General features: G+C 33.2%; 3 protein-coding genes across 4 annotated transcripts in view; 1 reads left to right on the top strand and 2 right to left on the bottom strand.

Moving 5' to 3' along the window:
- The first annotated feature begins 15,735 nt into the window (after positions 1-15,735).
- The window catches only part of LOC126887155 (uncharacterized), a 37,776-nt gene continuing 28,414 nt past the window's right edge, over positions 15,736-25,097 (top strand). Inside the window, exon 1 of one of the 2 annotated variants that reach the window (XM_050654518.1) lies at positions 15,736-15,850. The gene's annotated coding sequence lies outside the window, so the exon portion shown is untranslated. Of the gene's footprint in view, positions 15,851-19,519; positions 19,772-25,097 lie in introns of those variants that run through there. The other variant, XM_050654517.1, reaches the window with a different exon arrangement.
- Positions 17,199-19,266, bottom strand: LOC126887156 (vesicle transport through interaction with t-SNAREs homolog 1B). The gene has a single exon (XM_050654519.1). The coding sequence runs from the start codon at positions 19,054-19,056 to the stop codon at positions 18,712-18,714; it is 345 nt and encodes a 114-aa protein (XP_050510476.1). The 5' UTR covers positions 19,057-19,266; the 3' UTR covers positions 17,199-18,711.
- The window catches only part of LOC126887148 (zinc finger protein 160-like), a 46,865-nt gene continuing 44,190 nt past the window's right edge, over positions 22,423-25,097 (bottom strand). Inside the window, exon 4 of the transcript XR_007698973.1 lies at positions 22,423-22,928. The gene's annotated coding sequence lies outside the window, so the exon portion shown is untranslated. The remainder of the gene's footprint in view (positions 22,929-25,097) is intronic.

Genomic DNA, 25,097 nt, shown 5'->3' with positions numbered 1-25,097 from the left:
AGTTGGATTGAGATTTATATTTATACTGCTATATAATAGAAACATATTAGAAAGTAGGGTTTAGGGTGGATTCCATTGTAAAGTAACGAAACTAAAGTAAAAAACACAAAAGTAGGAGGGAACACTATTCTTTAATTTGATAGTAGATTTATCACAGAATATAGAACAAATGATATTCCGTCATATGTATAGTAAAACCAACAAATGCAAGATTCAAGTATTACGTAACGCAGGTTGGGGGGGGGGGGTCAAAAATCTTCAAAAATTGCGTTACGCAATAGTTAAATGCCCATTAAAGTGCGTTACGTAGGGGAGTGGGATGGGTCAAAAATCGCGTTACGTACTTAATACTTGAACGCTCCCTATGGTTAAAAAATGCATGTTCTAGGAGCCCATAAGATGTATCTTGGAAGTGAAAATTATGCTCTACTTTATCTAATTAGTTAGATTGATTAGCAAATTCTTAATTTAATTGATTAGTCAATTATTTTATTTATTGCCTATGTAAAAACAAAACTAAATTCAAATTAACTTTTCCAATCAATTTTATTCTCAGGGCTAATTTTGTATTTGATACAATACCTGTGATCTGTGGCTTCTAGCATTTCTAGTTGCTTACTTCTTCCAGGGTGGAAACTCAAAATCATATAAAAGTAATCTATTGTTTTTATCAAATAAGCCGTGTACATATGATTCAAAAAATACTAAAATTGAACTTTGTTGCAACAATTTCTAACTTCATAAATTAAACTCTAACTCTGATATCTCCTTGTTTTGACAAAAAAAAATTATTTAGTTAATTTATTATTTACTCATACTACCTAAATTTAATGAATTTTACTTTTCTTCTTTTGAATTGATTTCTCAAATTTGAAATGACTAACTGCGTTAAAAAAAAGTTCAATAAACAAATATGGTTTTGATATAAACAAATTTTTTCCATTCCGACAAATGATTTGACTAACCTTTTTGTTTCTTTACTCCCTTGTTTTCTGGATTGCGCCGTCCTTGATTCTCCCAACACGTACTCTCTGGATGTTGCGAAAAAGTCCCTCACGTCCAAACTGCTTCCAAGAAAAACACACAGGACTTGCTCGAATTCTATTACTCAGTTTTCCTTGCTCGATATCTTGTGCACAAAAGGATAATAATCAGCTACTCGTTCTAGACAAAACAAAGGAATCTCCCTCGGACCAGGAAAATTAACTCTTCAACCGGTCGACAATTTGGTTTCAACTTGATTCTGCTCGCAAAGGCTGATCACACCACTTTACACTGATTACACACTTTTAAAAACTCGACTGCCTTCTATCGATGTTCATTACACAGTCCCGCTTATTTCTCTGTCAAATCCAGACTCCAACATTCATTATCCCTTCTCCCAATATTTTCCGTCCAATCAACAACAACCTCTCTCTCAAACCATTCATTTCTTAATAAACCAAATATTCTTCCACATAACTTTTCCAATTTGTCAAATTTCAAGAAATATCATAATTAGTTCTTTTCTACTTTCTACTTTTACATCTAAAAACTAATACAATTTGTTTACCAAATTAAAAACCTTCCCGGAAAGATCTTAAAAACGTTATTGTTCCGGTCCACGCTCTGTCCACTTTCTAACCACCGAATTGTTTGTCAATGTCCCGTCCATTTCGTCGAATCATTATCACTAATCGTTTTCATTTTTCCGAAACACTTGTTTAATAGCAAAATTAAATTCTATACAATTTTGGTCATATACAGGGTGATGAAAAACTATGGTCTTATGGGTTTTGATATAAATTTAATTTCTTTGAATTTCTTAAAAAAAAAACAATTCTACAACAGTATAGTAAAACCAACAAATGCAAGATGACTATGGGGCCGTTCAAGTATTACGTAACGCAGGTTGGGGGGGGTCAAAAATCTTCAAAAATTGCGTTACGCAATAGTTAAATGCCCATTAAAGTGCGTTACGTAGGGGGGTGGGATGGGTCAAAAATCGCGTTACGTAATACTTATTTTTACAGCGTATACGCTGTGAGCTCGTACGTAGGGGGGATATTTACAAATTCGCGAACGCCAGTAGTGACAAGTTTGTAAACGTTTACCGGAAATTTGACATAAATGTCAAAGTGATTAATTTAAAATTAAAATTAAAAACATTAATTATAAACAATATTAGTTGGTCAAAGCTGTGGTATATATTTTTACCTTAAATATACTTACGTTTTAAATACTGAATTTAAGTTTTTTTTTAATATTCCGTAATATCTAATTATAAATAATCTATTATAATCTTAGCGCCATCTACACGATTATTGTCAAAGTATCCTAAGTAAGAAATTGATATTTTATCAATACGCTGTGAGCTCGTACGTAGAGGGGATATTTACAAATTCGCGAACGCCAGTAGTGACAAGTCTGTAAACCTTTACCGGAAATTTGACATAAATGTCAAAGTGATTAATTTAAAATTAAAATTAAAAACATTAATTATAAAAAATATTAGTTGGTCAAAGCTGTGGTATATATTTTTACCTTAAATATGCTTACGTTTTAAATACTGAATTTAAGTTTTTTTAATGTTCTATTAATCTATTAATCCATTAATCTTAGCGCCATCTACACAATAATCGTGAAAGTATCCGAAGTAAGAAATTTATATTTTGTCAATAGAACGTCAAAATGATTAGCAAAATCGTAAAAAAATCCATTACAATTTAATTACTTTTTTGCGTTGTAAATATTAAGCGATAACAATTAAATAATAAATTTAAAAATTACCGGTGAAAGTTGAATAGTAGTCCGCTAGGAGCGACACAAGAATCTACAGGTCGAGCAAGTCTCGTAAATTTCACGATTGCGAGCCACGCTTCACGCAACCGTGTTTGCGTACTTGTGTTTCGAGTTGCGTGGTCGTGCGGAGTTATATTTACCAAATTTAAATGCCGTTCCAACATGCTGTCAAAATTAAATCAATATGGCTACTGGGTGTAAAAGATAAATTTTATTCTATCTGTTCTTAATGAGTTTTAGATAATTTTAGTTGTATTTCTTTGTAATTTTGTGTTGTACAAAGATTAATTTAACATTTTCTCTGGAAGTATTAATTTAGAAAGATAATATGCTTCATTGGTGTTGTGTTTTGAAGTGTGAAATGCAAAGTAATTGTGATAAAAGTCAAGATAAAGTTCACTTTTAAACTGAACTAAATAAGGTATCTGAGAGACAACAATGGTTAAATGCAATACAATGTACAGGTTTTACTAGCGAAATGAAAATTTTCCTGTCCTGTCTGCTGTAATCATTTTATATCTGGTAAGTTACAATTACAACAGTAATGATTTTTGAAGATGTTAACATTTTAATCTTATAGGAAAACCAGCCGACTTAATCGATAATAACAATCTCCAGATTGGGTTCCTTCAATAAATATGGGCTATAAACACAATGAAATAAGTTCCCCAAAATCTAAAATGGAGTGGTATCAAAGGAGAATTAAAGGAAAAAATATTCATATTGAAATTATTTATAAGGCACTGGACTGTCTTAAATTCTACAATAATACTAGGTGGGTAAATGATTTTAGACATTTTTCATAAAGAGTAGATTAAGATTAAGTAGATTTTCATTCAGTAGATTTAAGACTTGTTTACACAGGTAGAGTAATGATGCAAGTACTTGATAGAGTAGAGTAACTCTACCTGTAAAAATGCTCAGCACAGTAGAATAGCTGGTAGAGTGTATAGTTGGAGTTAAAGTAGAGTGACTAGCAACCTATGGCAAAGTAACTACTCTATGACCACCACTACTGCCAAAATGTCTACTCGGCTGCACACTCTACCCATGGAACACGCTCAATTATGGCAGAATAGAGTAGGTAGGAGAGTACATGGGGGCGCTGTCATTCTGGCTGGAATTGTGTAAATAGTGAAAATGAAGTTCACCGAAGATGAAACTTTAAAACTTGTAGAGCTATAATACGGCGAATACCAGTGTTTATGGAATTTAGGTAGTGTATACTACAGAAATAAAAGTTTGCAGCAAGCTGCGGAGGATGAAATCGTCGAAAGAATGGCAAAGGGGGCTTTGGAGTAAACGAGCTTAAGCAAAAAATTAAGAATTTAAGGTGCACTTATAATCAAGAGTGTTTAAAAATACAAAAATCGGTTTCACTATACTAGCATCAGTACTATACTTGTACTCTCCTCATGTGAATGGTATCAAGCCATTTTTGGAAGAGTACTACCGCTACTCTACTCTCCTCAAAACTCTACCCATGTAAACAAGTCTTTAGAAACGGTGGAAAATGAGGTAGCTAGTAGAGTAAAATATACTGGTTTAGCAAATTACAATGTTTTAAGGTAATACAGTAGCGATAAACAGGTAGCCAAAACGTGTTCCAAGATTGTCACTGTAATTTTGAATATTTTTTCGAGGCATTTGGCACACGTATTCTTAAAAAAATAAAGAATGGCGGTACAGAGCCCAATTTGAAAAATATATTAATATGTGGAAATTACTCTGTAATTATACAATATTTAAAAAACGAGCCTGTACCGCCATTAAGAAGAACAAAAAAATACACTTTCTTCAAATAAACTTTTTTATCCGATGCCTAGATTTTGTGTAATTTTGGAACTACTAATGAAATAAAAAATTTTAGTAGTTCCAAAATAACACAAAATCGGATAAAAAAGTTGTATTTGAAGAAAGTGTATTTTTTTGTTCTTCTTAATGGCGGTACAAGCTCGTTTTTTTTATATTGTATTTAATTACAGAGTAATTTCCACATATTAATATATTTTTCAAATTGGGCTCTGTACCGCCATTCTTTATTATAATATGAATATGTGTGCCAAATATCTCGAAAAAATATTCAAAATTACAGCCGCAATCTTGGAACACATTTTCGCTACCTGTTGATCCATACTGTTTCCTCTTAAGATAGTTTTAATAGTTATTTATGATATAAGTATTAAAAGTACAATTTTAAGACGCGCATGTGAAAGTTAACTTGAAAAAATAATTTTATTAATGTTTTGACTTCCACATCAGATGTCATTGTCAAAATACAAAATATTCATTATTATTAGGTTTGTTCTAGCAAACAGTCAAACTAGTCAAAAACCACATCAGCAAACAGTTGGTCAGTAAAAGAACATAATACAGTCACCAGTGCGATCCCCTCTACTCGCGCTGGTCCACTATTCGCTGATGGTTTCAAACTGATGCTAGAACAAACCTATTATTATTATGCATATCATTATCTGTAAATAATATTTCTTCTGATTGTTAATTGTAAAGAATAGAAAAATTACCATTTATTTTATTTTTTTTAGAATCAGCTGAGAGAAGTGGTCTACAAAAAACCAGGAAGGAAACGGAATATGTGGCTATGAAAGGCAAAAGAAAGGTTTACAAAGCAAATGTGACACATTTTTTTGAAATATTTAGGAATATCAGTAAATTGCATTAAAAAAATGTATGAAAAGATTTTGTTCAATAAAAATGTTTATATTTATCAAGGATGTATTATTTGGTATGGCCACATACCGTCATTGATGTAATAATACATCCTATCTGTTTTTTCATGAGTTTTGTAAGAGAGACTAAAAACTTGTCTTAGGGTCACCTCCTGTTTTCATATATTTTTTGACTTGTAGTAAATTAAACTATCTATGAACTACAAAACAAGTCAAAACTTACATATTGTAGCGTGATTAGTGTAATTACTTCTAATTACAATAAAACTAGCGGTTCGTAATTTATATACGACTTTATTTTTTATTTATACAAGTTTACTTTACAAACTTTAGCTTAAGACTAAACTCTAATAACAGCGCGCTCCGCTTAAATAGCCAATAGGTCCTGTTCTCGAAATGTCTACATATCCCTCGGCCTAATGAATATTCTGGAGATCTTCACTCACAGCGCCGTCGCTTCTGTGACGTCACGGCTACTGTTATTCCGACGGTTGGAATTCTCCCAAGCCGGGGACTGTTTATTGCGCCGATTCGAAACTCTTTCGTTACACTGCTCCCCTCTTAAGATCTGAGCGTCCCGATCAGCAACTCTAGATGAAGGCTCAGGATGGCGGAATCTACACGACTCTCCAGCTTTGCATACACCCTTCAAGAAGAAATAACAGTCTACTGTCTTTGAAGGATCCGACATCTTCGGGTTCATGCAACACACAGTAATTCGTACGCCAGTTTCTCTGAAGACCACCTCAAGCATGCTTCTCACAATCTTCCAATCCAGATTTTCTACTGCATGGCCTATTTTTGGTAAAGCCAAATCTTTGATGTCATAATTACACACGATTTTCTTCAAATTAGTTAGAGCACGCCATATGTTCTCGTAGCTTGGCGTGTCCGTATAAGACTTCCTGGTCACCATATACAGCAAAGATCGAGGACCATCTTCCAATCGCAGTACTCTTCCAATTTTAGGTTGTTGATTTCTTAACTCGTCCAGGCGGCCGAACTTTCTATTGAATACGGACGAGATTCCTTTGGTCATCTCGAGGTCTTGGGCAACACAGTGGGCTAGAGAGACGTTTTCTGGAACACCAAACAGATCTTGCTGAACTTCTGTGGTCACGCCGAATCTAGCACTCTTTCTCGCTGCGTAATTTGACATAAATTGATTAAAACTTGGCTGTGCGGCGTCTTTCATCTCCTGTTGGAGGACTCGGGCTTCTTCTGTTTCATTTGAGCCAGCATATGGTGCAAGACGATTTATGTGAATAACTTTTGGTTTACCGTTTGGCAACTTCTTAATTCTGTATATTACGTCATTTATTTTCTTCTTAACTTCATACGGACCTTCCCATTGTCTTTGCAGTTTAGGACACAGGCCTCGACGACGTTGTGGATTATAAAGCCAGACAAGATCACCTACTTCGAAGCTTTCATTCTTGCAGCGAGAATCATATTGATCTTTCATTCTGTCACTGGCTATCTGGATGTGTTGTCGGGCAAGTTCATGAATGTTGTTCATTCGTAACTTCAGGCGGTCTACGTATTCTTCGCCTGCAACATATTCCTCGGAAGGTCTGCAGCCAAACTCTAGGTCGCAGGGCAAACGAACTTCACGACCCAACATCAGGCAGGTTGGTGTTTGACCTGTAGTTTCATTCACGGCCGAGCGGTAGGCCATCAGGAATAAATGAATGTGTTGGTCCCAATCTCGCTGATGTTCAGATACAACTTTGGACAAGTGTTTACCCATCGTTCGGTTCATCCTCTCGACCATTCCATCTGATTGAGGATGCAGGGGTGTTGTTCTGGTCTTATTGGCACCAATCAATTTACAAACGTTTTGGAAAAGAGCTGACTCAAAGTTTCGCCCTTGGTCGGAGTGGATCTCCAAGGGAACACCAAATCGGCTGAAGAATTCTTTAACAAGTACCTCTGCAACGGTAGCAGCTTCTTGATTCGGTAATGCATAGGCCTCGGTCCATTTCGTAAAATAGTCCATGGCTACCAGAATGTATTTATTTCCAGCATCGGTTTCTGGAAATGGACCTGCAATGTCGATTGCTACTCTTTCCATAGGACTTCCAACATTGTACTGTCTCATGGGTGCTCTCTTTTTACCAACTGGACCATTACCGGATGCACACAGTTCACATTTCCGGCACCATCTTCTTACATCATCTTTACAGTTCACCCAATAGAACCGTTCTCGAACCTTTTGCAGAGTCTTCGTAATACCAAAGTGTCCACCTGATGTACCGTCATGCAACTGACGCAATACTTCTGACACTTTACTTTTAGGTACAATCAACTGAAGCTTAGATTCTGTACCATCATCGTTCTCAAAGGTTCTGTACAGAAGATCATCTTTTAGTATCAGGCAATTCCATTGGCTCCAGTAGGCCTTGACTTCCGGACTACATGCACCAATGTTTTGCCAACTAGGTCTCTCACCTCGACGCATCCAATCCAATACTCTTTTTATACATGGATCGTCTTCTTGGGCTTCTTGTAACTGTTGTGGCTGCCATTGCTCATTAACGACGGTGGTTCGTCTCACGGGGCAAAATCGTTCCTCTAATTTGGCACAGTGATTACAATTTGCACTGCATGGTCGTCTCGAAAGGGCATCAGCATTTGAATGAACTCTTCCGGCCCTGTGTTCTATCTCATAATCATATTCTTGAAGTCGTTCTAACCATCTTGCCATCTGGCCCTCTGGATTACGGAATTGTATGAGCCATTTTAGAGCAGCGTGATCTGTTCGAAGAAGGAACTTTCTGCCGTACAAGTATTTATGGAAATGTTCGCAAGCCTTCACTACACCCAGCAGTTCTCTTCTAGTAACGCAATAGTTTCTTTCTGGTTTCGACAGGACTTTGCTGAAATAAGCGATGACTTTTTCCTGTCCATCCTGGATTTGTGAGAGAACAGCTCCTATGGCACTGTTGCTAGCATCGGTATCCAAAACAAATTTTCCTGCCTGTCCCGGGTAGCTTAATATCGGTGCACTGATCAGAGCCCTTTGTAGTTGTTCGAAAGCTTTTTGACACTCCTCACTCCATGTATATTCTTTGCCCTCCTCCGTCAACTTTGTTAGGGGCTTGGAGATATTGGCAAATCCTTTGACAAATCGTCGGTAATATGTACATAGGCCAAGGAAACTTCTAATTTCATGTTTATCTTTTGGTACTGGCCAATCTTTAATTGCTTCAATCTTTTCAGGATCAGCTGTTACACCATTACTCGATACAATATGTCCCAAATACTTAACTTCTCGTCGAAACATGTGACATTTCTTCGGACTTAACTTCAAGTTCGCTGCCCTCAATCGTTGAAAGACTTCTATTAAATTCTTGGCGTGTTCATCAAATGACCTTCCAACCACAATTACATCATCCAAGTAAACCAGGCATGTTTTCCATGTTAGACCTCTTAAAACTGCCTCCATTAATCTTTCAAATGTGGCAGGGGCATTACATAAACCAAACGGCATAGCCGTAAACTGCCAAAGCCCTGATCCTATCGAAAATGCGGTTTTCTCCCGATCGACTGGCTCCATGTCTACTTGCCAATATCCACTTTTTAAATCGAGTGTGGAAAACCATCGAGAACCGGAGAGAGTATCCAATGTATCGTCTATTCGGGGCAAAGGATAACTATCTTTTTTTGTTACCGCATTGAGCTGGCGGTAGTCGATACAAAAACGCGTCGAACCATCTTTCTTCTTTACCAGAACTACTGGTGATGTCCATGGACTGTTCGATGGTTCAATTACCCCTTGTTTGTCCATATCCTTGATAATCTCTTCGGCTTCATCTCTTTTCGCAAATGGAAGTCGTCTAGGCCGTTGTCTGATTGGTTGAGCGTCTCCGGTATTTATTTTATGCGTTACTATGCTTGTTTTGCCCTTATCCTTCTTATCAATAGCAAAAACATCTTGATACTCTATCAGCATAGACCTCACTTTTTTCGTTCGTTCATGATCAAGATCTTGGCATCTTTCAATGATCATCTCGACAAGGTCTTTTGGATACTTTGACTTCGATGATTTCTCATTGGTATTCATAGAGCAAATTGAAGCCACGGGAACACACTGTCCGATCAAAGCTCCTCTACTCAACTTGATAGCAGTTTCTCTTAAGTTCATAACTCTTACAGGGATGACATCTCGAACTCTTATCAAAGTTTTCGCCGTTAGGAACTCGACATTTTCCACATCTTCGACCATCCTTAAACTTCCCTCTCGGCAGTGTCCATCAAGCATGGTCATCAGAATTTTCTCACTATTACCGGGTATGGTTACGTCGCATCTAGTTAGTAAGCGGATGGCATCTTCTTTGTCGTCGTGAAAGGGCAACTCTTCACCATTGATCCTGAGAACTCCATTTTGAACATCCAATATTGCCCCCACTTTCCTTAGTACGTCCATCCCCAATATGAATTCGTCGGAGATCTCGGCAATTAATACTTGATGTTCAACTGTGGTCTGGCCAATGGATACTGACATATTAGCCTCGCCATATGTATTAATTAGCTCACCAGTCGCTGTTCTAAGCTTTACTGTTGCAGGTGATAATTTATTATGGTCTCGTACTACATCTGGACGTGCGATAGTTCTCGTTGCACCTGTATCCACCAAAAATGATCTACATCTATTACTGATACGACCTTCGATGTATAAGTTGTGGATTCCACCGGAGGACGTAAGGTTGACAGTTACTATGGGGGCTCTAGTTCTCGAGGTCGGCAGTTGCCCCTTGGTGTCGACCCGCTCTAGTTTTCCGACGGCTGTACGATCTTCTTACAATTACGACGAATGTGGCCTACGTCTCCACAATTCCAACATCTAGGCTCGCGTCTCTTTGGCATCTGATTACTTAATACTCTCCGTATCATTTCCTCCAGACGTTCATCGTTGTGTTCGTCACTTTCTTCAATGGTTCTTACTCTATGGCCTCGTGAAGTTTGACTAGCCGTTTCGTGTTCCAATGCAATAGCAAGTGCTTCATCTAAAACTTTCGGTCTTGCTAGTCGTAAAGCTTTCTGTAGTTCATTATCTTTCAGCCCATTGACGAAGGTATCTACTGCAATTTCTTCTAAAACGCTGTCTGGAACCTCTGGATAAGCCAACCGCACCACACGAGCCACATCTGCTTCAAATTCTTGCAGATTCTCACTTGCTCGTTGACTTCTACTTCGCAGTTGTGCTTTGTATACTTGTTGTAGATGGGCATCTCCATAGCGTTTTTCTAGACGAGTGAACAAGGTCTGGTAACAATTTTCTTGACCCTTGGGAATTGACCTTAATATATCTGCAGCATCACCTCGTAAAGCAGCAGTCAAGGAAACAGCCTTTTCTTGTTCGGTCCAATGATTGGCGGTCGCAATAGCTTCAAACTGTCTAAGATATATGGACCAAGAGGACTTTCCATCAAATGGTGGTAATTTGAATCTCATATTATGCGACGTTTCGTCTCTCGGTAGTTCATCTTTCACTAAAGGATCTAACGTTGCTGCATTAACTGATGGTTGTACTTTTGTATCGGTTATCCTGCTCTCTAGTTGTTTGATCTTCTCTTCTAACATTTCTTTACTGTCGTCTACGCTTTTCTGTATCTTATCGAATGTTCTAGAAACCTCTTCAAGTTTCTCGTCGTTCTGTCTACAAACGTCTTTAATTACTTGAGAAACACTTTCAAATTTCTCGTTGCTCTGTCTACAAACTTCTTTAATTACTTGAGAAGTCTCGTCGATCTTTTGAGAAATGGTTTCGAATTTCTCATTATTTATCTTAGAAGTATCATCGATCGTTTCAGAAACAGTTTTTAATTTCGATAAGATTGCTTGTTCTGCTGACTGGAAGTGGAACGTCTTTGGGTCTTCTCCGTTCTTCGTGAGGACATCCTCGAGTCGTGCTTGTAGGACTATCTTGAGCCCACTGCTGTCCAGATCCCGTTCCTCGAGCTGTTCACGGAGCTGTTTTACTGTAAGTTCTTGTAGCAACATCTTTGGTCGGCACACACGTACTTTCCAAAATGTCTTTTAACAGTCTTTCCGAATACCGAACAATCAACGCACTTTAACTATTCCCGACGAATAAAGTTCAAAAGTCTTTTAAAGTCTCTCTGTAATTCACTTATTTATATCGCACTAAGTTAACCGAACACCGACACCAACTGTAGCGTGATTAGTGTAATTACTTCTAATTACAATAAAACTAGCGGTTCGTAATTTATATACGACTTTATTTTTTATTTATACAAGTTTACTTTACAAACTTTAGCTTAAGACTAAACTCTAATAACAGCGCGCTCCGCTTAAATAGCCAATAGGTCCTGTTCTCGAAATGTCTACATATCCCTCGGCCTAATGAATATTCTGGAGATCTTCACTCACAGCGCCGTCGCTTCTGTGACGTCACGGCTACTGTTATTCCGACGGTTGGAATTCTCCCAAGCCGGGGACTGTTTATTGCGCCGATTCGAAACTCTTTCGTTACAATATGAACACAGGAGGTGACCTTAAAACATGTTTTTCCATCTCTCATACAAAACTCATGAAAAAACAGATAGGAGGTATTGTCACATCAGCAAGGATGTACAGTGATGAGTGCCCTAATAACCGGCAAAATATGGGCAACATATTTAGTTGTGAGATAAAAGAAATGAAACTAGTCGAGCTGGGAAATTTAGCGAAATTAACCTTTAAATTTATGTTATATTGATCCCACCTTTACACATATCAGAGGAGTATGTCAACTAAAACTGTCACTGTGACAGTGGTAGTTTCCAAACTCGTCTGATACGTCTGAAGGTGGTACACAATCAATACAATCTAAATGTATAAGTTAATATCGCTAAATTTCCCAGCTCGACTAGTTTCATGTCTTTTTATCTCACTACTTAATACATGCCTTTTGTGCTATTTTGCCGGTTATTAGAGAGGTCATCACTGTATTTCTGGTATATCCAGGGAATGTCTACAAAATATATTTTGAATGTCCAGAGAACATTCGTGGACATTCATGGAATGTTCCAATAAGACATTCAGGTAATGTTTAAAATGCTGACACAGTATTTTCCTGGGATGTTCAGGGAACATGTTTTCGGGGATATTCCAGGAATTTTTCAATGTCTGTGTACCTTCTACGGACCTATATGGAATATTTTGGTGTTATTACCGCCGCACTCCACTTGCGATTTGTAATCAGGAAGATTGAACACATTGTTTCAAATACAAGTCAATCCATTTGTGACTAAATAATCATGGATTGACTTCTATTTGAAAGAATGTGTTCAATCTTCACAACTACAAATCGCAAGTGGAGTCCGGCGCTTAGGGCTACTTCCTCTTCGGTATTATGTATTATACTGCAGAAATCAGGAACTTTCCTTCTAAATATATGTATGCATCTTGGCCATCAAACATATTCTTCCAAACATTTTTTTAAGGGGTTACATAGGTCTTGTGGGTAAAAAAAGTGACTTTTTAAAAAAATCATATCTCGAAAACTAAAATTTATTTTTATTTATAATTGGAACATGTAAAAGTATAGTACATAAGGTATTCTCAAAAAAAGTTTCCAGTCCTCAAAAAACAAGTCCAGTCTCATCTGAAATCAAAAAGTTTCTTGTAGTTTATACCTCTGGCTAGAATATGAACGAAGGAATTAAAAAAAATGAAATTTGAAGATTTTACATAAGTTTAAACACATTTTTGACCCCAATTTTTCTCATTTTTAAAGTAGTTTTTTTTTATAAAACAAAAATGACCTCATCTAATAAAAAATCCTTTGTTCATTCACTAGCCAGAGGTATAAACTACAAGAAACTTTGATTTCAGATGAGACTGGACTTGTTATGCTGCTCACCACAAAAAAGGGCTGTTGTCGAAAAATTGCAGTCAACTCTACAAAAATGAATATTTTTGGCTGAAATTTTTTGAAGTACTATACTTTTACATGTTTCAATTATAAATAAAAATAATTTTTAGTTTCCAAGATATAATTTTTTTAAAAAGTCACTTTTTTTACCTGCAAGACAACAACTTAACAAATTGTTGATTTCAAATTGTAACAGTTGTTTTGCAAAGTATGCTGCTCTCTTGTATTTTCTGTGTTATCTTCAAAAAACACAAAACAAAAAAAAATAAAACAAAGGTTTAACCACCTTCACACCACAGAATCAAGCAATCAAGTTACACAAATTTTCAAACACGTCACCTGACACAGCGTCTCAAGTACGATTGCGCGAATTGGTAAATATAACTCCGCACGACCACGCAACTCGAAACACAAGTACGCAAACACGGTTGCGTGAAGCGTGGCTCGCAATCGTGAAATTTACGAGACTTGCTCGACCTGTAGATTCTTGTAGGAGCGACACCAGCGAAGCTCACAGCGTATAGAACGTCAAAATGATTAGAAAAATCTTTAAAAAATCGATTACAATTTAATTACTTTTTTGCGTTGTAAATATTAAGCGATAACAATTAAATAATAAATTTAAAAATTACCAGTAAAAGTTGAATTAGTAACCGCTAGGAGCGACACCAGCGAAGCTCACAGCGTATAGTTCCTATGTTTGACAGAGTTTTTAATATTTTGTCTAGTGATAGAATAAATAGTTACAGTTGAGAGCACATGCCATTACATTATAGAGTGATGAGAGCGCTAATAACTGACAAAATAAAGCAAAAGATGAAAAACATATTAAGTTATGAGATAAAAAGAAATGAAACTAGTAGAAGTGCGAAATTTAGCGGTAAGAACCTATAAACTTACATTCTTTCTATTGTTTCCCACCTTTAGGCATATCAGAGGAGTATGCGTCAACTAAAACTGTCACAGTGGCAGTTGCCAAACTCGTCCGATATGTCTAAAGGTGGGAAACAATAGATAGAATGTAAATGTATAGGTTTTTATGGCTAATTTCACACCTCTAGTAGAGGTTTTATTTCTTTTTATCTCACAACTTAATATGTTTTCCATCTTTTGCAGGTTATTAGTGCGCTCATCTGTATAAACTGAAATATGTACCTAAAATTGGTTATTTACTCCATTATTAGAAATAAATGGACGTAACATATTAAGGCTCCCACTATATCATCCAGATTTAAATCCAATATACCTTGTTTGGGCAGCACCAAAAAATTATGTTAGAGCAAGAAATATAGAATCACTTTTAATCCTATCCAAAAATTGCCTGAAGAGTTCTTTGAAATATTTTCCATAGAAGGGTGGAAAAAAATTGTATACAGGGTGAAAAATTATATTTTTTATTATGGGTCTGTCTTCTTATATTTAGGGGCAGGTGTATCGATGGATTCTTATGTAGTTTTGTCTTCTGAATCCAAATCTGAAAACGGCATTTCGATATCTCTAACCGTCTTCGAGATAATCGACCTCAAAATCTAAAATGTGACGTCACAATCCGGTTATTTCCTACCACGCACTAAACGTCAGCTGAAATCTTTGATTAGGAAGTAGGCTACTTTTTTACACGGTTCTTAGACTATACTAATATATATAGTATAGTCTAAGAACCGTGACTTTTTTAATCTGAATTTGTTAAGCAAAGCAAATGCTATTATTTACATTTGAGTTTGACACTTCGTGAACGTCAAACTAAATTTTCAATTAGGCATTCCAATGAAACGTCAAACATGGCCGGGTGTGGGCAAAATCTAACCTTACATCGACATTAATTTGTAAAGAAAATCCTGTTTGGTTGTTTTTTTTTATGTTAATTGTGTAGGAAAATCTGCGAAATTGTGATAACAAATTAAATATGAAGTGGTTTATCGCCTACAGAACTGAATTATCCCATATTAGTTACCAGTTTGGGTCAATACCTACTATGGGATAATTCAGTTATGTAGGCGATAAACTAGTTTATATTTATTTGCTATCACAATTTCGGTGCACAATTAACAATAAAAAACAAAACCAAACAGGATATTCTTTACAAAAACTGATGTAAACCCTATATTATTAAATTTTTGCCCACTGCCGGCCATATTATATCACGTGATTTGGAATGGTCAATTATTTAGCTATTAATAAAATATAAATGACATTTTATAGTGAATTTAATTATTATATAAAATAATATGTGTAATAAATGTATAAAAATACAATTTGAGTATATTTTGAAAGCAATAATACATATTATACTATATTAATAATGAATCAGTAGAAACGATTATATTTAAATTTGGTAAATTATAACTCCACTCGACCAGCGCACGCCACACAACTCGAAACACAAGTACGCAAATACGGTTGCGTGAAGCGTGGCGCAAAGCCGTGGAATTTACGAGACTCATCGCTCCGTCTGTAGATCCAAGTAAAGTTCATCAGTAAAAAGTATCTTTATCATGTATGTATTATTTATTTTACAATATTGGAAAATTGTTATTTAAAATGTGGTTTGGAATAAAAAAGTATGTTCTGATATATGAAATTACATCCTTCATGGAAAAAAATATTTGACGAATTTTCTCAAATTATGGATATAATTTTCATCATTTTCATTTATAACTCTTGTATTTTTAATTTGACAAAGAAAAGTTATTCTTCATAAAAACCTCTTCTTGGTCTATGATTTATGATGCAACCATCATGAATCAAATTTTATTATTTTTATACGAGGTGTGTAAAAAAATATTAATTTCGAGTAAAGTATCTTTATAGTTCACAACATTTAAATTAGAATGATATACTTGAACATTAAAACATAATTTTTAATTCTAAACAGCTTTTCGTAATAGCAATTTTCTATATTATGAATTTAAATATGTATATAAACAAAGTTTTCGTTATGATATTGCTCGCATTTTCAGCTTGTTTATTATGGGTTTGTCCTTATTTTTTATTTTATGGTAGTAGCATTTTGTTACATAATCATTTAAAATTTACAAATTTTAAATAATTAAATGCAGCTTGTTATTCAATCACAGTATAAATACCTAATGCTAACAAATCAGTAGGGCCACTCTCGATTGTGGCGGTTCCAATTTTGCAATCAACTCCCGAGACAAAAATTTGAATGAACAATGATAACGACCAATCACAGCAAATGTGTGACAGTGATGATGATCACATTAAACGTAGGATGCCGTTAACTGTCATTCATCTGAGCTGAGCAAAGAACATGCTGTTCTTATTTCTCTATGGCAAAGAACTAAAATTGTTGATAGGTTCCGCGACATTGTCACCAAAGACCTGCAGTTGATGTTGCCATACAGTGTAATTATCAAATTAATCAGCACCAACTTATAGATTAAATAGATTATAGATATAGATTAAATAAATATAGCTAACGTAGAATAAAAACCACCTAAACAACTATTTTTAAAATAACTGAAAATTGTATAAAAAGGTTCAATTTTGAATAACTGTTTTACAAATTTGTGGTTAATATGTCAGAATGGTCATGAGTATGTTGTGGCCACCATAACATCATCATCCAGCCTCAAAGGTCCACTGCTGAACATAGGATTCCTCCTATTGTTTCCAACCCCGTCTATCCTGCGCTGCTCTCATCCAGTTTTTATTTAGACTTCTTAAATCGTCTGTCCATCTTGTAGGCAGTCAACAGATGCCTCTCTTGGTCTCCACTCCAATAACCTCTTTGTCCATCGCCCATCTGTCATTCTGGCTATGTGTCCTGCCCATCATTTTAGTCTGGCTATCATTTCGATTACTTCAGAACGTATAACACATAATGTATTTATTAATTTATTTACAAATATACCACTTTTACAAAAGAATAATGTCAATATGTACAAAGCGCAATTCAGATAAGAATACAAGTAAAAATTAGAATTAACTTAGGTATGCAAAACCTTAACTGATTTCTTAAATGGTTTAGGTAATGAAATAAGTTTTTAACATTTTAAACTTTTTAACATTTTAACTAAAAATTTACACAATGCAAGTAATTGCGACATTTATTGCATAAGTTCTTGCAGCAAGAGAAATTGCATCCTGTCATACAAAAATTGCACAGAAAAGTTGCTGCAACTTATTGCATCAAGAACTTGCAGCTAAATAGAACCTGCACTTTTTTTCATGCAATTTGGTTATATTTTTAGTAACTTTTACTTTTAAGGCTACACTGTTTGTGTTTTTTACTTTTCTGCCAACTTCAGACGACATTAAAATTCTGTCATCAGCTCGAGCTTGATTATTTACCAATTTTATTTTAATAATAAGATTGTAATAATAACATAGGTAACAAAAAGATGTTAAATAATCAATATTGGGACCGTGCAAGTTCAGCAAAGCGACACCTATTTCTACGCTCTGCAATTTTATTCGCACTTTTAATTATATTGGCCAATTATATTAGTCCTGGTTACTTAATAATTATCAAGGCCATAGTCCAAAAAAAATAATAAGAAGAAAAAATAAGATTCAGGTTATGTTATTAAAACGTAAACAATTGTATGTAGTAAAAAAAATTAGTTATTAAAATGCAGTGCTGCAAGCAAAATACAAGTAATTAAATTTACATTTATATAATAATTGCATATCATATCAATAATGTGGAGCAACATATAATTTTTGTTCTTCAATGACAGTAGGTATGAAATGTATGTCAATTTGACAATTTCAATTGACAATATGAATTATTTAAGAAAGTTGCAATATTTCTCTGCTATTCGCGTACGATCGTTTTTCAATTCCCTTCCAAGTACTTGCACACCGCGAATACATACATTTTTAACCTTTATTTAAGTAACAATTTAACAGCATTATGGACATTATGGTAATTATGGAAAAAAGGCGGCTGAGAAGGAAATGGAACAAATGTAAATAAAAGCAGGTTAAATCAAATAAGACTTTTGAGAGTTTCTTCTCTGTTAACTGTCAAAGAAATTTCTGTATATTTCATGTCAGTTTGTGCAATTGTTTGCACTGTGTAATCACTTTATTGCAGAAAGTTAGTTGCAACTTATTGCAGAAGTTCTTGCGCAAGAAATTACCTTGCATTGTGTAAAGTGGCTATAAAAGTTAATCAGTGTTACAACTCTGTAATTTTATATATGAATTTTTCAATGTTTTCTTTTCTAAATTGTATTCGAAGTAACATAGTCTAAATACATATAAAATTAAAATGACTTTAAGGACATGATCTAAATAGTAATTGTAAAGTATTTTTAATATGTATGTACATACTACTAAAAGTAGATTGTTTATAATTGGTAACTTATCTATTTTGCATATTATTATTTATCATTTTATAAACCTTATGAAGCAGATAGCTGCCAATATGAGTATTTCCAATATTATAATTAAAATGAGTATTAACTTATTATATAAAACATTTCGTCCCATTGCACTCAACGTGCTTTTAGCATTCCTTAATTCTTCATTTGCGTCCCCTAGTCTATTTCTCGTTCTCAGTAAAGCTTCTCGTTGTGAATCTAATTCAGATATTACTTCGGTTCCAACAGTCTCTGTTTCAATTGCTATTTGTGTCGATCTTGCCAGACTTTCACCAGTTCTTTCCAGTGCAGCTGTCCCTTGAAAGAGAATTTGCCTATTGCGTTCTTCAAAATCTTCATTGTCTCTGTACATTGTTTTCACTTTGATTTCTAATTATGAAATATGTAAATTAAAACAAATTACTGATATTCACTGATGATTTTTTAAATATTTTATATATTGGTATACTGCCACCAAAACAGGCATTAATTTTTGAAGAAAATTAGTTAAAAAACATGTAGTCCATTTGTTTTGGTTTAGCAAATTGGGTGTATTTCTCTTCTTCTGTTGCTATCATTTGACGGCTGACGTGACGCTCTGTTAACCTTTTTGTTTTGCTTCTTATTCTTTTTTTTGGGCTATGTCCCTGAAACTTTTTGTTTTTATCCCGAGGGATATAACCCAATAAAGGAAGAAGAAGAAGAAAAAAAAAAGATTTCAAAAACAGTAAAAATGTATAAAATCAGGTTTGTGCGATGATTGAAAAAAAAAAAATTGGCAATTTGATAAAAGACAATGTCACGTCAATATAAAAAGAAGAACGATACATACACATAACCTACAAATTTCAAATTTAAATTAAAGTTGTAAAACAGTCTAGTTTGTAAAAGTTCGAAATTTTGGAAGTTTGTTTTTAATACGTTGTTAATAATACCAACTAATACTGTGGTATAAGTTTAAGTCTCTGTTTTACAAATACAAATAATAAGAGTATAAAAGGAAAGCACAAAATTATATTCCTGTTCTGTAGTGAAAATTGAAAATTACTTATACATAATTCATCTTTTTGGAAATACGTTATTTACAGGTAAAATTGTGTGATTTCTACTGTATGGTTATTATTTTATTGTCATTTTTTTATTACTCTTTTTTGTTTGTATGTTTCCTATTCTAACCAGATAAATTATATAGTCCAGGAACCGAAGCTTTTCACCTCGCAATTTTTACAGAATGGATCGATTTGCTTGAAAATTTAAGAATAAATAGTGGATAGTCCAAGGATCAAAATATATAGGATGTCGAAAGGCGCTTTTACCATGGGGGTGGTTGCAATCCCATCTCGGGGGTGGAAATTTTTTGGACCGCAAAAGTTGATAAAAACATTCATTTTAAGCAAAAAATGTTCTATACATTTCTTTGATAAAATTAATAGTTTTCGATATATTCGCTATCGAGAGTGTTAGTTTTATATTGAAAAAAACAATGATTTTCGATATTAATACGATTCACTAAATTTTTGCCATAGAAAAATTTTTTTCAAACAAAGTTCTTGGGAATTAAATAACCTAGAATTTCATATTTAAACATTTTTTCGTATCTCTGATGCTAACCTTTCTTTTCTGAAGAAAATGGCATTTTTTTCCCAAACTACAAAAATTCGTTATTGATTTTTAACTCAAGTTTTTTAATAACTAATCATTCTAAGCCAGTCAAACTTCTGGAATCTATTAATAATGCATAAATAAAGAAGAATAAATAAGGCCAATGACTAAAAACACCTCTAATTTACATTATTATGCTTCCAATTGGATTTCTCCTTTTTTTTTCAAAAAAATGTATTGATTTTTTAACCGTAACTTTTTCATTTTTTATCCTAGAAAGTTTGTTTAAAAAGAATTTTGTAGGTTTTTACAAGATCTATAAGGTTATTAATATTAAATCCTTTTAAAACCCTCAGTCGCAAAAAGAGGTGACTTTGAAAGGGTTGGTAAAGGTGGTTTTTGCATGTTATTGCAAGTTTTAATTGTCAATAGCTCACTCAATTTTTGCTATAAAAAAATTTTTCAAACCATGTTCTTGGGGATTAAATAACCTAGAATTTTATATTTAAATATTTTTTCGTATCTCTGATGCTAATCTTTCTATTATGAAGAAAAGGGCATTTTTTACCAAACTACAAAAATTCGTTATTTGCTTTTGACTCCATTTTTTTTTAAACTAATCATTATAAAATAAATAAAAATAAATTTAAATAAATTAATCATTATAAGCTGGTCAAACCTCTAGAACTTATTAATAATACATAAATAAAGAAAACCAATTAAGGTCAATGACTAATTTTAATTAGAGTGGTGAGTAGGGGGAAGTTTCCGATCAATTTTTCGCTGAAAAAAATAGGGACTGACATTCTTTTTATTATAAGTCACTTAATTTTTGAGCTAGAGACTACTTTTTTATTTCAGGAGATAGATATTTTTAAATACTTTAAATTAGTTTCAACAAGTTATCCTCGAAAAATGCATAGTTTTCCTGTCTTTTGACTTTGAAACTACAATATTTAGCATTTGACGAAGAAGAGCTAACATATAATAAAGTAGAGCTCGATTACTATTGGTCTTAAAGAAAATAAAAAAACGGTTTTGTTTATTTTTTAAAAGGTACATTTTTGTTAAGCAAAGTTCTTTTGATAAAACGAAAACTGTTTGAGTTATTAGCAGAAAACTGATTAAAAACATTGATTTTTTCGATATAAAACTAAGACATTCGATAGCGAATAAATCGAAAACTATTAATTTTATCAAAGAAATGTATAGAATGTTTTTTGCTTAGAATGAATGTTTTTATCAACTTTTGCAGTCAAAATAAAATAAAAAATTTCCACCACCGACATGGGGTGGCAACCACCCCCGTTGTAAAAGCGCGAGTTTTGGCATCATATAGATTTTGATCCTTGAACTGTACACTACTTATTCTCAAATTTTCAAGCAAATCGATCCATTCTGTAAAAATTGCGAGGTTTTGTCCTATTTTAAGCTTCATTACTTGGACTAATATGTTTGTATGTTTCCTATTCTAAAGAGATAAATTATATTTTAAGGGCTTAGACACAAAATTTCGCGTCAATTTGTTTTAACTTTTATGTTACCGGCAAGGTTTACATGTAACTATATTGCTATTTACTTTTCATTTATTTGGCCTTAAAAAATATCCAGTTGACTGATTTCTTAGGAGAACTCAAAATACGGTACAAAAAATGTATGTAATAGGATTGCAATTTTTCAATTAATCTAAAGTGGAAAAAAACTTAATGATATTTTTTAGTGACGTGAATTACCCAAAAAGGTACAGGTGTGCCTAGGTATAGATTACATTGCATGATATTTTTTAGGGAGGAATTACGGAAAAGTATAGACACCCTAGGCGGTTTCGGGTGGGTCATAGCTGTCCGCACATTGGTGGATGCACTATTTGGCTCACATGTATGCCATCCGCACGTAAAGTGTTAATTGAATCGGTGAGAAGAGAAAGTGGACATGTCCATAAACAGGCATTTTTGACATGTCCGCTTTCTCTTCTCACCTATTAAATTCTTCTTTAAGTGGATGTGGAATTCTTCTCCCAATAGGATTATCACTATCGATGGCTTAGTGTGAAAACCTCGTATCTCAATAAAATACAATTTTACAGGAGAGGCAAAAAACTGATTTACTGCATATTATAACATAAAAACAAAAAAACTATCTTTACGTATTTTTAATTTGGACACATTTCGATAGTTACACATAAATTTTGCACATACATTATTATTATTTAATTTTTTACCTGACCTACGAGGTATTCATTCTTAAGTTCTATATATACGTGGTTTTCATATTAGATATTTAAAATATACGATTTTGTCATATTAATTATTGATTCATGTATATCTGTCTAACATAATTTTGAATACTAAAAGGGTTATATAAAAAAATAAAAATAAGTTATTTATTTAATTTATTGACATATTTTACAAAATTAACATTAAACGACGAAATTATTATATATTGATTTTTGAAGCAATAAAATCGTTGACTTAATCTAAATAACAAACTCAGTGCTATAATAAAATGTCTTAATTATCTCAGTCTTTTAATTATTTCTTATTTATGCCAGTCTGTACTTTGTTTAGAGTCCACTCTTACCTGAAGAATACAGGCGCACCCATTATTTTTTTAGCCCTACATAGTAGGATTGATTTTCTTCGTCTGAAACAATTACAAAGCTATTAGGGGAGTGCATTTAGATTTTCACTTCGGAAAAAATCAAACAAGATAAAACTTTTTGTAATTTCATTAAGAAAAAACACAGAAAAAAAACATATCAAAAAGTTCTACTCGAGAAGCGGGTGCTTCATTTTTTATTAAACAAATGAACAGCGTAGTTAGATGTTTTTTTAAATAACTCAGAAAATATAATTTTCAGAAAAAAACTGACATGACCATTGAAAAATTCAGAAAATTTTACAAAAAAACCTTATATAAAGATTTTTCTAAAATTAAATCTCTAGCTTCTGTAATTTTTTATTTAAAACGCTAAAGTCACCCTTCTCACACACATTGTCGCACTGTAAACTAGCGTTGGAAGAATTGCACGGTTGAGTTTTTTTAATGTAATTCTTGAACTAATGGATCAAAATAAATTTTACAAATGGGACATGAAAGAAGATGAAATAAGCTATCTTATGGTTGTAATAAAAAGAAATAAAATGTATGGACATAAGTACGGTGTGGGCGGAAAGTGAGCCTTACATGAATTTTGTTTAAAAATGATTTAAAAATGTGTAACTAATACAATTTTTCTTATAAAACTCTTAAATTTGCAAAACTTACCTCTCAATCATCTTACTAAACGATGTTTCATTCAAAAAAAATCTCGAAAATTTAATTCAAATAATACGATGTCTCAAAAAATGTAATTTTTGAAAACTTCGTGTTTTACAGAATTCCCACCACTTTAAGACAGTATTACTCAACTTTGAATAAATCTAATACAATTTTTTTGCTATTTTTTTAAAGCTTGGGATGTAATCTTTAAAAATCACTGATTTATTTTAGTTTAGAAATGAAATAAACAATTTCTTTTTGAGAAAACTTAGAAAGATAACAAAAATGTAATACAAAAACCGAAAATTACCAGCTGAAAAAATGTAGGTATATACAGAGTGATCAAAACTTTTTTCTGTAAAACTTACCTAAAATACATTTAATAATAAGCTTCAACAATAATAAATGTTCAACAAAATTTTTTTTTTAGCTTTTATACAGTATGTCTGCGTAACTTGGAACCTATTGATAACTTTTTTAATATCAGTTTTACAAAAAAAGTTATTCTTTATAAAATACTCTGCATCGTATATAACATAAGATGCAACCATCAAATATCAAATTTTGTTAATTTTGTACGTGGTATGTCAAAAAATATGAATTTCACTCAAGAGTAAAGTACCTTTATATTTCACAATATCGAAAATTTTTATAAAGAAAAGTTGTTTGGAATTAAAAACTATGTTCCAATATTTAAATATATAAATAACTATCCCCTTCTAATCGAAAGTTTTTTTTTAATATTCTTTCTAACACATTTTAATTTTTAATATTATTGTGAAAATTATTTGTTTATCTTTTTTTTAAGAATGAAATTCCATATTTGTTTGCTTGGATTCTACTTGTTTTTCATTTGAATATCCGCCATTTTGGATCCGCCATTTTGAAATTTAAATTTTTAATCTTTAATTCAGATTCAACAACCTGTTAAAAATAAAGACAATAAATGTTTTAGAAAAATGTTCTTTTTTATGTTCTTTTTAGAAAATCCGCACTTTGGATCCGCCATTTTATAGTTTATAATGTTAACATTTAAGTAAGGTTTATCAAAGCTCTCAAAAATAAATATATGTAGAAATAAATACATTTTGTAAATAAATTATGATTTTACAACAACTTTTTAAGGATTTTTAGAAAAAAATCCGCCATTTTGAATCCGCCATTTTGAATTTACAAATTGTCATATCATATTCGGGTTCAGCATAATGAAAACTAAAATAAAAACATGTTTTATCAAAATAAAATGTTGAATTGACCCATATTCTTAACATTATTTATACAAATCAATTGTTATTGTTTAAACAATTAATAAACAATTAGCGGCGAAATTTGTGAGTAGAACTTTTTACTTTAACATATTTATAAACCAACAAAGAAAGTTTTAGAAAAATATAACTTTGTTTGATTTTTTCCGAAACATTGTATCTTTTCGTTCTAATTGCACTCCCCTATATATGTAGTAATAATAATAAGGAATATAATTATTCAGTTAACCTTCCGATGACCAACCTTTTTTGTTACACGGATGACCAACGAGGGTAAAAATGACCC

The sequence above is a fragment of the Diabrotica virgifera genome, chromosome 6 (assembly GCF_917563875.1).
Source record: "Diabrotica virgifera virgifera chromosome 6, PGI_DIABVI_V3a".
NCBI classification, from domain to species: domain Eukaryota; kingdom Metazoa; phylum Arthropoda; class Insecta; order Coleoptera; family Chrysomelidae; genus Diabrotica; species Diabrotica virgifera.
This window is presented reverse-complemented; position numbering and strand designations above follow the sequence as displayed.